Genomic DNA, 12,681 nt, shown 5'->3' on the forward strand with positions numbered 1-12,681 from the left:
TAATCTCTGAGAATTACCACCAGCATTTTATCATGGGTTCTCTCTGGATAGAGGAAGAATTAAGGATGTTTTGAATTTTCTTCTTTGAGCTCATCCTCATCCTCATTTTCTCAACGCCCTACAACAATCATATATATATATATATATATATATATATATATTCTTTTAAGACTAAATGCTATAAAAAATCTAATTTTTAAAAAAGTAGTTTTTTTTAAAAAAAGTCGTCTTTTAAAAAAAATATGCATCTCTGCATTAACAAAAGACAGGAAAAGTAACATCAAGTTTAGAGGCAGTATGTATGTTCTTCCTGCATCTCCACAATATCTTATTTCTTTACAATGAAGATAAATTTTATATTTAAAAATCAAATACACATGTTTCCAAAGAAAGCACTGTCTTGAAAATTTGCCCACGATACTGGCAATTATTTCCATACTCCAATTTGTTAAAATACCCAGGAAGTTAAGTGACAAACACCCGCTTCGGAGGCGGCCCCACACTGCCACCAGCGAACTTCTGCTTTGCGCTTTCGCGCCGCCACCCGGGTCTCCGCGCCGCCACCCGGGTCTCCGCGCCGCCACCCGGGTCTCCGCGCCGACGGCCGGGTCTCCGCGCCGCCACCGGGTCTCCGCGCCGACGGCCGGGTCTCCGCGCCGCCACCCGGGTCTCCGCGCCGCCACCCGGGTCTCCGCGCCGCCACCCGGGTCTCTGCGCGGGGACAGCCGGGGACGCAGGGCGAGCCGGCTCAGGCCGCCTCGGCAAGTCCCAGCGCCTGCTTGTTGGCTGCATTTTCGGTGAGATGACACATTACTCGTGCCCAAGAGTGGAGACCTTGCGGCGACTACGGGGCGAACGTGTGGGTAAACGGAGGCCGGGGCTGGCCTCCGCCCGCGCTGGCCCTCCCCAGGGGCCGCGAGTGCCACGCTCGTGCCCACCGCGGGGAGGCAGCCTCGGCGCCCAGGCCCGCTGGAACGCGGGGCTTCTGGAAGGGAGCGGGCGTGTGACGCAGTCGCTGTCGCCTAGGGCCGCGTTCTCGTTCAGACCTGGCGGCCGGCTCCCGACCGACCGACCGCGCGCCGAGCCAGCCTGGCCTCAGTTTCCCCGTTTCCCAAGAGGGGGGGCCATGCTGTCCTGTTTCAGGCTCCTCTCCAAGCACCCCAGCCCTTCGCTGGTGTCGCTGCGCAGTGCACCCCGCGGCTTCCCGCTCCCGCCTCGCTGGGCCCCCGCGCTCCCCGCCGGCCCCCCGCCGGCCGCCCCCCGCCGCCCGCTGGCCGCCGCCTCCTCCCGGGGCCCCGCCTGTCCCGCCAAGACCCCCTCCGGGGTGCGCCAGAACTTCCACCCCGACTCCGAGGCCGCCATCAACCGCCAGATCAACCTGGAGCTCTACGCGTCCTACGTGTACTTGTCCATGGCCTACTACTTCTCCCGCGATGACGTGGCCTTGAACAACTTCTCCAGGTACTTCCTGCACCAGTCCCGGGAGGAGACGGAGCACGCAGAGAAGCTGATGAGGCTGCAGAACCAGCGAGGAGGCCGCATCCGCCTGCAGGACATCAAGAAGCCCGACCAGGACGACTGGGAAAACGGGCTGCACGCCATGGAGTGCGCCCTGCTCTTAGAAAAGAACGTGAACCAGTCGTTGCTGGACCTGCACGCTCTGGCCTCTGACAAGGGCGACCCCCATTTGTGCGACTTCCTGGAAACCCACTACCTGAACGAGCAGGTGAAGTCTATCAAAGAACTAGGTGACTATGTGCACAACCTAGTTAAGATGGGCGCCCCGCATTCTCAACTGGGCGAGTACCTTTTTGACAAACATACTCTTGGAAATGAAAAGAAGCAGAACTAAGCTGCAGGCTGCCCTTCCCCGCGGCTACCCAGTGCATCCAAGACGGGAGTCTGCGGTCTCCTGCTTTCCTGCCCTTAAAATTCACCTCTATCTTTATACTCATCTCCTCCTATATTGTTCCTCCAATAAAGTGATTTGTTTTAAAAAAAAATGGTTAGCCCCATGTTAAAAAGGGCTTTTTGCCATCATCAAGATACTTATTTTCCCAGCCTCAAAGATAGCCCAGGATACTATGATATACAAAGGACTGCAAAAACTACTGAAAGTACGTGCAAACTAACTTTTTCCAGTTACCTGGCCTATTATTCCAGGCCATGAACCAACTAAAATTCTGAGATTCTCAATTCAACAAGTGCTCACTATTTTCACTACCTTATGCAAAGGCTAAGGTTGAAAAATGAAATAATACAAGTAACTACAAATGAAGAGTATGTATAATACTGTAAAAATCATACATGCAAAATTTCTACAACAGCTTTTGCCTTTTCCCAATATGTGCCAAGAACCTACTGTCCGGAGATGATCTGTTTTTCAAACAAATTCATAATGAAATAAATTTGGGATAAGCTACATAAGGTGTCAGTGCTGGCCTTAGAAAGTCACAGAGTATATTAACATTTTAAGGGTTTGGGGAAGTCTTGTAATTAAAAACAAATAACAAACTTGAATTATTTTTGTTTAGCTCAGTGTTTCCCAAACATAGGAAATGTCTTTGTTTTGCTTTCTTTTTTTTTTTATTTTAATGTTGATAATATAACAAAGCAGGTCTATCTGATTCCAGACTGTTTCACCACTAGGCCATATAGCTTTCCTTTTAACGTACCAAGAAGAGGGAAAACATTGCATAAAAACACCTTTGTATAGTCTTTAAAATAGAGAGAAAAGAATGTTGAGGTGGAAAAGTCAAGAAGGGATCCAGAATAAAGGAGCCAGGTGGGTTGTTTCTTTAGAGTGGGTGGGAGTGAGGTGAGTAGAATGTTGGTGCGCTGGATAGCAGGCACTGGGCTAGACTAGAGCACAACAGAAGAATGCTGTGCCAAAAGTTGATCAGTCAGGAGCTTAATCTGGTTGTACAAATCTGAAAACAACCTAAATGTTTGCTAGTTTGGGTCTTCTGAAACACAGATGCCAAAATGGGATTAAGTGTACAGAAATTAGGGGAAATAGGTCTCTGGGAGAAAATGGGAAAGGAGCTGGGAGAAGCAGGGAGAGCCTTCAGACTTCATGAAAGTCTGATCCCTAGGGAAGGAAGAAGGTAAAGTTGTGCATAGTTCTTTCGAAAATCTGCAAGGCTGTCAGGGAGACCTCAAGCCAAAGACACTAGTGTCAGGGGAATCCCAAGTGTCCCATAAATGAGCCTCCCTAATTCCTTTCCTACGTTCAGTTATTGACTGGGAAGTGTGGGCATGCAAACTAAATACGATGAGTCAATTTCAGAGCACAGCAGCTAGGGCCGTTGGCAAATTATGCTCCCTGCAGTACAAGATCTGAGAGACACGTGTATATCACTGCACAAGTTTACAAAATCATTTATATTAAAACACTACACATGGATCAGCAGCTATTGTCCACATGGATCTGCAGCTACTGCTAAATATGATTTTGACAAACACCTTATGAGGTGGGCAGAAATTCACAATGTCTTATCTTTAAAACAACATTACAAGACAGGATTACATCATACGGTTCCACATGTACAATTATAGGAACATTATATTTTTGTATGTAAAACAACTGGAAGTATATATATACCAATAAGTGAAGCTAGAAAATCTCTTAATAGTGAGATTGTAGTTGATATTTATTTTCTTTAATGGTCTTTTAAAAATAAACTTCTTATCATGGACAGCCATTATTATCATAATAAGAAAAGAAAAGCAAAATATAAGATGGAGAGAAATGCAATAACGGCCTGAACTGTGGTAAAACCAATGGAAATAGAAACAAAGAAATGCTGTTGAGAGTTTAGAGGCAGAATTAACTTGAATTTTGCAGTCAGGTGAATGGAGGGAGTTAAAGAAATGGGGTATGGAAATAAAATTGATGGATCTCAAATTCGAGTTACTAGAGAACAAGGGAATTTGAGGATAAATAGGGATCTCAGCAGGAGGAATAATTGGAGGTAGAGAATTGAATAATGATTTTGATTTTAATTATGCTGATCAGTCTCACTTTAGATTTTCTTCTTAAGTGGGCCTGTTTTGCTATGCAGGAATCCTATTACATTTCTATAGAAAATTTCCTCTTCAATTTTTCCAGATGAGTGTTTTTCAAACTTTGCATTGCAACTTATTAGTGTGTGCCATGAAATTTAGTATGTGACTATCCACATTTTGCAAATAAAATAGAATTGAAGTGAAACTAAATGAAGTAAGGGTACTATCTCCTGAAACTCTTGTTTCAGTTGTGTGTCTATGAGTGTGTATATGGTGTATGTGTGTCTGTGTACAATTGTGTATTTTACATCCTCGATACTAATATTTCTTATTCTGTGCTACAGTCAGAAACATTCAATAGTCACTCTCCTAGATAAATATTTTACAGGTTCTCCTCTCTCCTCAAAATCTCCTTTCTCCAAATCTCCTTTCACTCCCCACTGTCAGTTGATAATCCTCTTACTTTACTGAAAAATTAGAAGTAATCACAGGAGAACTTCACATTTTTCTATCACTGAATTAATCATGTGCTTACATCTGTATTCACTCACTAAGCTATCTGTTCTGCTACAATGGTTAAAGTATTTATGTTGCCTCCTAAAACTGACTTCCCACAATGCTCTGAATCCCAACCTTCCCACGTACTCAAGGACACAGGATATCCCACCTACAATAATCTTCTCTCTTGCATCACCTTTGCCCTCTTTATTGGTTGTACCCCAGGAGAATGCAATGCTGTGTTATTTCTTCATAGCTTTAAAAAAATATCATTTTTGGACTCACATTCCCTCCAGCAAACACCAAGCTACCATGCTCTATTCATCTCCTTTTCTTCTTAAAACCTTCTTCTTAAAAAAGTTGTTTCTTCTTCCTGTCTCCATTTCTTCTGCTCTCTCTTGATCCCTCCAAAGGAAGGCTGCGTGCACCGCCATGCCAGCCTTTATTTTTCCTGTCAAGGTCAACAGTGACTTCCATGTTCATAAATTTAGTGGTCAATCTCTCAGTCGTCCTCTTAACCAACTAGCATTTGGTGTAGATATAATGCCAAATAGGTTTCAGATAAAGAAGCGGAGAATATAGAATTGTCCTATGAGAAATTTTTCTTTTGAAGTGATTGAAGGCTCAAGAGGGTAAAGATGGTTGTGCATATTGTTAACCAAGGAAATAAGCCAGCAGAGAGGAGAGACTTGAGGAGCAAGTAATAATGGAGGAAGGTTCTAGAGAAGAATGGAGCACAAGATAAATAGTCTATGTACAACCTAGAAGGATATATTCTCCGAAACTAACATTCACAAAAGAGGGAAGAAGTACCAGAGACTATAAAATGAGAAGAAGATAAATTGAGGATACATAAATGGGCTGAGCTCAGACTTCTAAATAAAGTAGCAGATGAGATCATTGACTGAAATATGGTTATCTCTACTCATAAATATTCTAATTAATGTTATTTGCCAGATATTATAACAAAAATAAGTAAATGTAAGTTATTTTACAGACAGGAAATAAGCATTTGCCCTATGTCTAATATTTAAAACAGAAACTAGAGCTTTCACAATTTAAAAAACATATACCTGAAATTGAGCCAAATAGAGGGTAGATTTCTAAGCAAAAATCTAGCGTACAGAAAGAAATGACTTCAATCCTCTAAATATCATGATAGATGGTATTGCTCTTGAACACAGACACCCAGCGATGCCAAGATCCTGGCCTTCAGACTTGCAGGAAGATATATAACATATTCCCCTAACACTAGTAGCTCTTGAAAATCATCATCCTTCACGTTCAGCTGTTAATCAGGTTTTGTGCAGTTCATTTAAAAAGGTAGAGATTCCTTGGAGAAGCACTTAATAGGCACATCAAGATCTCCCAGAACATAGATTGTGTGTGAGCGTGTGTGATGAGAGAGTTGACTCCCCCAAAACCTGAACATCAACTACTAGCTTTCCATACTCAGATAAAAGGCAAGAGAAAACATTCAGCACCTCCAGTGCAGCAAAGACAAGCGAGGGGAGCGCATGGTGGAGCAAAGATAGGGACACAAAGCCCCTCAAAGACACTCCTCCTCCGCTCCCTTTAAGACTGCACCAAGACATGCATTCAGGAAGTGGATATCTGGAAAAGATGACCAATTGCAAACAGAACTGACAAGTGTATCATCTCTGCTTACAACAGGATCTTAAGTATAAACTGTCAAGCAGTACTCAGTTTATAAAATAAGAAAAGTAAACAGGTTTTATGGTATGTTTTTAACTTTCCTGAATTTCAAATTTCTATTATACAAGATTAAGACACTTAAGAGATATATTTGTTGATGAATGAATAAATGAACAAATGTTCATGCGTGCATGTGTGTGTGTGTGTGTGTGAATGCATTTACATAGAATATCACATGGAATTTCACAACCCAATAAGGAGGGGGGCTGCCTGGCAATTCCAGAGAACAGATCACAGACATGCAGTCAGGACTGGGCTCCTTCCAAGCAAGCTGCCCGATTTCCCAGTACAGATGGTGGCCAAACATTCTCCTGAGAGAGATATCTAATGTTTTTGGAGATACCTTAGTTTCTTTCAGAAGCCCTAAGCACCATATTTTCATAGACTGAAATAGCAAAAAGAATTTCCAACACCATAAAAGGACTGTTAGACTACTTACATGCTATTGCCGGAGCTATACACAGATCCTACGGAGTGTAGTCTAGTCATTAAGAGTCTGCCCTTGAGAAGACAGAATACCTAGATAAAAATAGCTGATCCACCACAAACTGACCAATTTTGGTAAAAGGAGTTAAATTGCCAGAGATTGATTTTCCTCTACTATATTAATAACCTACCTTAAAGTTTACTGTTGGGATTAAAAGAGATAATGTGTATAATTTAGTTCAGCATATTATCTAGTACATAGAAAATATTCAGTAAATACTAACTGCTTAGAATTTGTGTTTTAAAGGGAGAGAAAATTATGTGAGTGTATTTGTGAATATTTTTGCTTACATATGCATACATTATCTCTGGAAGGATGTCAGTCACCCTCAATGAAAAGAATGGCAGTTGGAAAAGGAAGGGCAATATTATGACTTTCTCACTGTATAGTCTTTTGTATCTCTTGAAATATTAACCACTTGAATTTACCAGCTATTCAAAAACAATAAAATTTAAATATGGCAAATAAATAAAAGCTGCTGTTAATTTTACAGCAGTGCACATATGCACTTCAGTACAATGTGTTCTCACATTAAATTAAGTAATCCAAATGCCAAATTACAAGAGTAATAAGAAGACTCATATTTCATTTTTATCCAGCCTAAGGCATTTCCCAACATTATTTGTTTGTTTGTGTTGCTTCTCTTTAGCCATTGATTAAAATGGCAGACAGTCCTCAGCTTGCATTGTTCCAATGTGTATAATTTCAGTTACAATAGTTTAGTTTAAGAACAGCAGTACCCCAGCAACATGGTTCAAATTTCAGTTACCACAATTTATTTACTGTGAGCAAATTACATAAAGAAATAAATTCTGCTGCTAGCTCTCAGGCCCACGAATCACCATTTAAATAGCAGTTGCAGGTCATGGTCAGTAATCAATCATGTCGCTTTTTTCAAGGTCTGTTGGTGACTGGTAATCACGCATCTGTTATGCAGTTTATCCCCAGACAGTAAAGTGTGTAGTTGTGTTGCCTCCTTTTCTCCCAGTAATTAATCTAAGTAACATTTTATAAAAATGGATAATTCAAAGATGAAATCGGTAAAAAGATGAAAGTGCAGCAAAGAAACGAATAATGCTGGAAGTGAAATTGAATATTGTTAGAACTTACTGACTTAAATGAGCAGTTATGATGAAAAGGACAAAGATATCCCAGAGAGGTGATACCAGCAAAAAACTTCACATTAAAGAAACTCTTGGAGACATTTCACAACATTGAGAGTACAAAAGATAAAATTTTGGAAAAAATCCAAATTTAGAAAGAGGTATGACAATTTGCCAAGACATAAAAAAAAAGTTGGCTCCCCATGATAAGTTATATTACGTGAAGAAAAAAGCAAGCACTGCTTAACCGACTCTTGATCATTGTTTCAAAGAAATAAAACACTGATTATAATTGTCTCAAGTGTTCTAATGATAGTGCACTAAATAAATACTGGTTTTACTAATTTTTCATTCCCTTTTATATTTATAACCAACCGTAAGAGAGTGTTTAATGCTTGGGCAAAAAATTCTAAAGGCTACACGACAGTCATGATTTTTCCTATTGATTATCGAAATCATTTTGCATGGTTTCAGCTTGCACAGTCATTTTTATGATCCTGCACTATCATGCAAAACAGGGATTACATATATAGTCACTAAAGTAGAAAACTGATTTTTCAATTAAGAATATTAGTTCAAAGATTGTTTTCTGATATTTGTCAGGTATTTTCCTCATTTAAGTGAATAGCTTTCAGTTACTAAGGCAGTAATACAGGGAGCAACTTATCGTGAATCCAAGGAAACTAGAATTAGAAACAGCATTCCTGTTTAAAGTTTAATAATAATAATTTATGATAACATTGTACTGTGTAATTTATAAGTGCCTTTATATGCATTAACTTATTTATTTTTCATAATAACCCCATAATTTAAGTGTTATTCTCGTCTCACTCATAAAGAAACTGAGACTCACGAGTTATACTATTAGCAAATGACTAAGCTAGACTCAGACCCTGGGGTTTCAATTTCAGGTTCGAGAGTTTCCACTGTATCATTTTGCCTTCCTAGGGAAGAATTCAAGACCAAATCCATGTAAAGTTCTTCATCTGAGGAATTAAATACAAAATGCCTCTTTTCTACCAGAGAATGTGAACTTCATGCTTAGTCTTCAAGAATATAATTTATGAATCCAATTATTGTCATTAATGGGATAAAATAATGTCAAATTCTTAAGTATTACATGTATTTTCAATCGCATTAATTAGCACTGAAAATGTTACAAATGTCAGCAGTACCTGAGTTTAATGTCTTGATTTTTAGTATTCTATTGTTGCATATGAAGTTTACACACTACTGGATTCATATAGTCAGATGGAAAAAATTATCCCCTAATTGAACAGTATCTACACAAAATAATTGAAGGCACTTTATTTTCTTCTCCTTTGACATGAGTTCAGAAAGTCTTTCCCATCATTGAAACAGAAAAATGTTTGATACACCTGTTTTAGTATTTTCTTTACAGATAAGTACAAAATATGTTGGAGGAATAACTTAGTTTTAGGATGAACTCCTGTACATTATTACTAGCTACTCCATGTTTTTAAATACCTGGACACCACATACTGTATTAGTAATCTTGAAAGAGCAAAGGACAGACATTGTTTTGTGAACCAGAGAGGTATTTATGCAGAAGGCAACATGAGCAAGGTAGAAATAAATGGAAACTATAACTGGAAATTTCAATGTCACCAACTTGAAGGAATTTTAATAACACAAAACTTCTAATTGGTAGCATGCTACTTCCATTCATTACTAATCTTATACAGACTGCATCCAAAGGAGGGGGTGGTTAGGAAGAAGTAAGGTGTTACGTGAACCTGGAGAGAGAACTCACAGGTGGAAATATGTGAAAACATAATGACTTAGTAAATAAGAAAAGGAGATAAGTTCCTTATATAAGTTCCTTATAACACATGGGACCCCATCAAGCATAGATGAAATGATCATTGCAATAAGTGAAGACTTGAGGGAAAAGTTAGTAGGAATGCAAGGAAGAGCTATGATTGTCCGGAAAGGAAAAAGGAGTTTCTGATCCAGTCAGAAACCTGGTAACAATTCTCTCTCCCTCGACTTCCACGTCCAAACTTTCACCAAGGTCTGTAGATTTTTACCTCCTAAATATTTCTTGATTGTGTCTGCATTCTGCCTCTCCTCCACTAGAGCCCTAGCGCAGCCTCCAGTACTGCTCGCCCAGCCCAGACCCAGACCACCGTCATAGTCTCTGAAGTTGTCTCCCACATCCACTCTGCTCCCAGATGCTCACCTACAAGCACGCGTGCACGGGTTCCCCTGCTCTGTGGGCTCATCACGTTATTCGCTCTCCCAGCTCCCTCCTTTCAGGTCACCGCAGGTTTGCAGCACCCTCCACAGAAGCAAAGCCTCCTGTGAGGCAGGTCCTTCTATGTATCCCCCTCTGTCTCCAGGTTCTGACAATCCCCTCTAATCCTTCCCCTATTAGGCCTGGAGCGGAAATGTCCAACTCTTGCTCCACTCCCCACCCCATCTTTTGTAAACAGCTTCTTTATTATACTCTGTTCAAATTATCCTGTTTGTGCCATGTGTTTTCTGTCAGCCCCCTGACTATGATCTTATCCCTGCCTCAGTCTCCAACATGATCTCCTGATATTCTTGCCCTCACCCCAATCCGCACAGCTTATAGTCTCAACTGCAGCACATTGAACTACTTATGGTCCCTGACTGTGCCTTCATTTCTTTCAGATATTCCTCCTTCTTATTCACCTGCCCCAATATCCACCCTGTACTCAGAGATTTCCTCTTCCTGGAAGTCCTGACATCCTCAACTTATACCTTCTAGTTTGTGTCTGGGCAGTCACTTGAGCTCCATGGCACTCTGTCTATCTGTACAATAGCACTTAACACGTTGTGGTGCCCTGCTTATTTGTCTATCTATCCTACAGGCTTTGAATCGCTGTATCTTCAGTTTCTAGTCCCCAGGGCCTAGAACTGTGTGGCACATGATAGCTATTCAATAAATGAATCAAACTATTAACATAAAGCTGTATGTATAGTCTAGCTAAAGTAGTTCAGAGCAATTTTATAATACATGAAGGCATAATATATTGTCAACATGTTTATCTATTTACCCCAATTGTTTTTATCCAAATACAGCATCTTAGTAAGAATACAGTTACCATAACCAAAATACTGTAACAAGTATACAGAATGATGTAACTGCCTTCGTCAGCCATTTATCTTTCCAAAAATAAAATCTTTAAGCTTCCTTCTCAATCCTCCTTTACTGAGCATTTTATTCCTTTAGGGTCATCAAAGAAAATATAGTACATTTAAAAGTAAGGATGACCCAGAAAACTGTCAAGAAAGGCTTCAGAACATTTTTCCAGGGAAAACATGAATTTTTCATAGCATTCCTATTCCCGTATCATTTGCAGGATTGATGCACATTTACCATTTGTTTAAATTCTTTTATTAAAATTTTTTGTCTGTTTTCTTTTATGGCTCCCTGTTCCTCTCTTTTCCCTCATTGCAACCTCATTTTTCTTTACTCGGTTCTTTAGAGGACCCTACTGATGTTCAAACTAGATTTCCTTATCCTTCTCAGGACTAAAGCACTTATTCCTTGAGCTTCTGGGGATACTGACAGGTGATGGTTCAGAGTTGAATCCTTTCTTCCAAGTTTCACACTTGGTTAAAGAGAGCTGCAGCTCTAACATCACACCTCCTTCCTGGTCCATATCCAATGACTAGTCACTGCTGAGGGTTGGAAGGGGAAAGCACACAGAGAGTATAAAAGGAATAAAAAACCTTACTCCAGTTTGGAATAACTATGCAGGGATATCCTAGCTCCAGATGGCCCTGTGGGATTGACTGAGGCCTTTGTCGTGACTTCATCACAGCTCAGCCCCTCCCTAAACTTAATCTACCTTCCTTCATTTCCCTCCAATGGTTGACACTGGCAGCACTCTTCCAGAATACCTTGAATGCCAGCCTTTATTTCAGAATATGGTTTCCAGGGGATCTGCCTGTAAGCACCTTGAACAGGGACCCTGCATTAAAAACCAACATGAATTCTTCCATGCTTCTTTCCATGACAGGTTAATCAAATACAAACATATGTAGGTATATACATGAATATATGTGTTATAAATATACAAGATTTTCAGTTTTTTAATGAAATCTTATTTTAAATTTTTTAGTTTTGCCATTCAATAACACATTTTTCCAGTACAATTCCTACACCTTTATAACTTTAATTCATTCCTTTAGTGGCTGGATAATATTCCATGATGTGAATATATCATAATGCATATTCATATTTTGATGTAATTCATAATTCATATTTTGATGTAATCACCTTGATTACAGTTTTGTTTGGGCTTCCATGAACAATGCTGGGGCAAGCATCATTGTATATAAGCCTCGTGGACTGGTACTTTCATTTTTGTAGAATAAGCTTCCAATAGGAGTAAATTCAACAATGTGCAAATTTTTCATCCCAGTAGATACTGCCAGATGTATTTCCAAGATACTATAATATTTATATTTGTGCCATTAATGCAGAGAATAACTTATGAAGTAATCCCATGTATGTCATTTTGATATACTTATTTCTTGTCTTCTGACATAGCCAAGTGATTTTATATAAACTTTCTTTTTTTGTGATGAAAATCTAGAAAGGTCTCAAAAACATTTCTTTTATTGATGATTTTGTTGGATATAACCCCAAAAGCACAGGCAAAAAAATAGACCAATGGGATTTCATAAGACTAAAATATTAGGCACAGCCAAGAAAACAATCATAAGAGTGAAGAGACAACATATAGAATAGAAGAAAATATTTGTATATCATACATACAATAATAAATTACTATTCCCAATATATAAAGAACTCAAACAACTCAATTGTAACCAAACAAATTTCCCATTTTTAAAATGAGCAAAGGACTTAAA

At 39.7% G+C, this 12,681-nt stretch overlaps 1 protein-coding gene across 1 annotated transcript; it reads left to right on the forward strand.

Annotated features, from left to right (window-relative positions):
• The first annotated feature begins 1,126 nt into the window (after positions 1-1,126).
• On the forward strand, positions 1,127-2,202 carry FTMT (ferritin mitochondrial). The gene has a single exon (XM_012788554.3). It carries the CDS (start codon positions 1,127-1,129, stop codon positions 1,850-1,852), a length of 726 nt encoding a protein of 241 aa, XP_012644008.2. The 3' UTR covers positions 1,853-2,202.
• The last annotated feature ends 10,479 nt before the right edge of the window (positions 2,203-12,681 follow it).

The sequence above is a fragment of the Microcebus murinus genome, chromosome 11 (assembly GCF_040939455.1).
Source record: "Microcebus murinus isolate Inina chromosome 11, M.murinus_Inina_mat1.0, whole genome shotgun sequence".
NCBI lineage: Eukaryota > Metazoa > Chordata > Mammalia > Primates > Cheirogaleidae > Microcebus > Microcebus murinus.

Bases quoted from the DNA above. Each gene is read 5' to 3' on its own strand.
- FTMT (XM_012788554.3), top strand. From the start codon at position 1,127: ATGCTGTCCTGTTTCAGGCTCCTCTCCAAGCACCCCAGCCCTTCGCTG.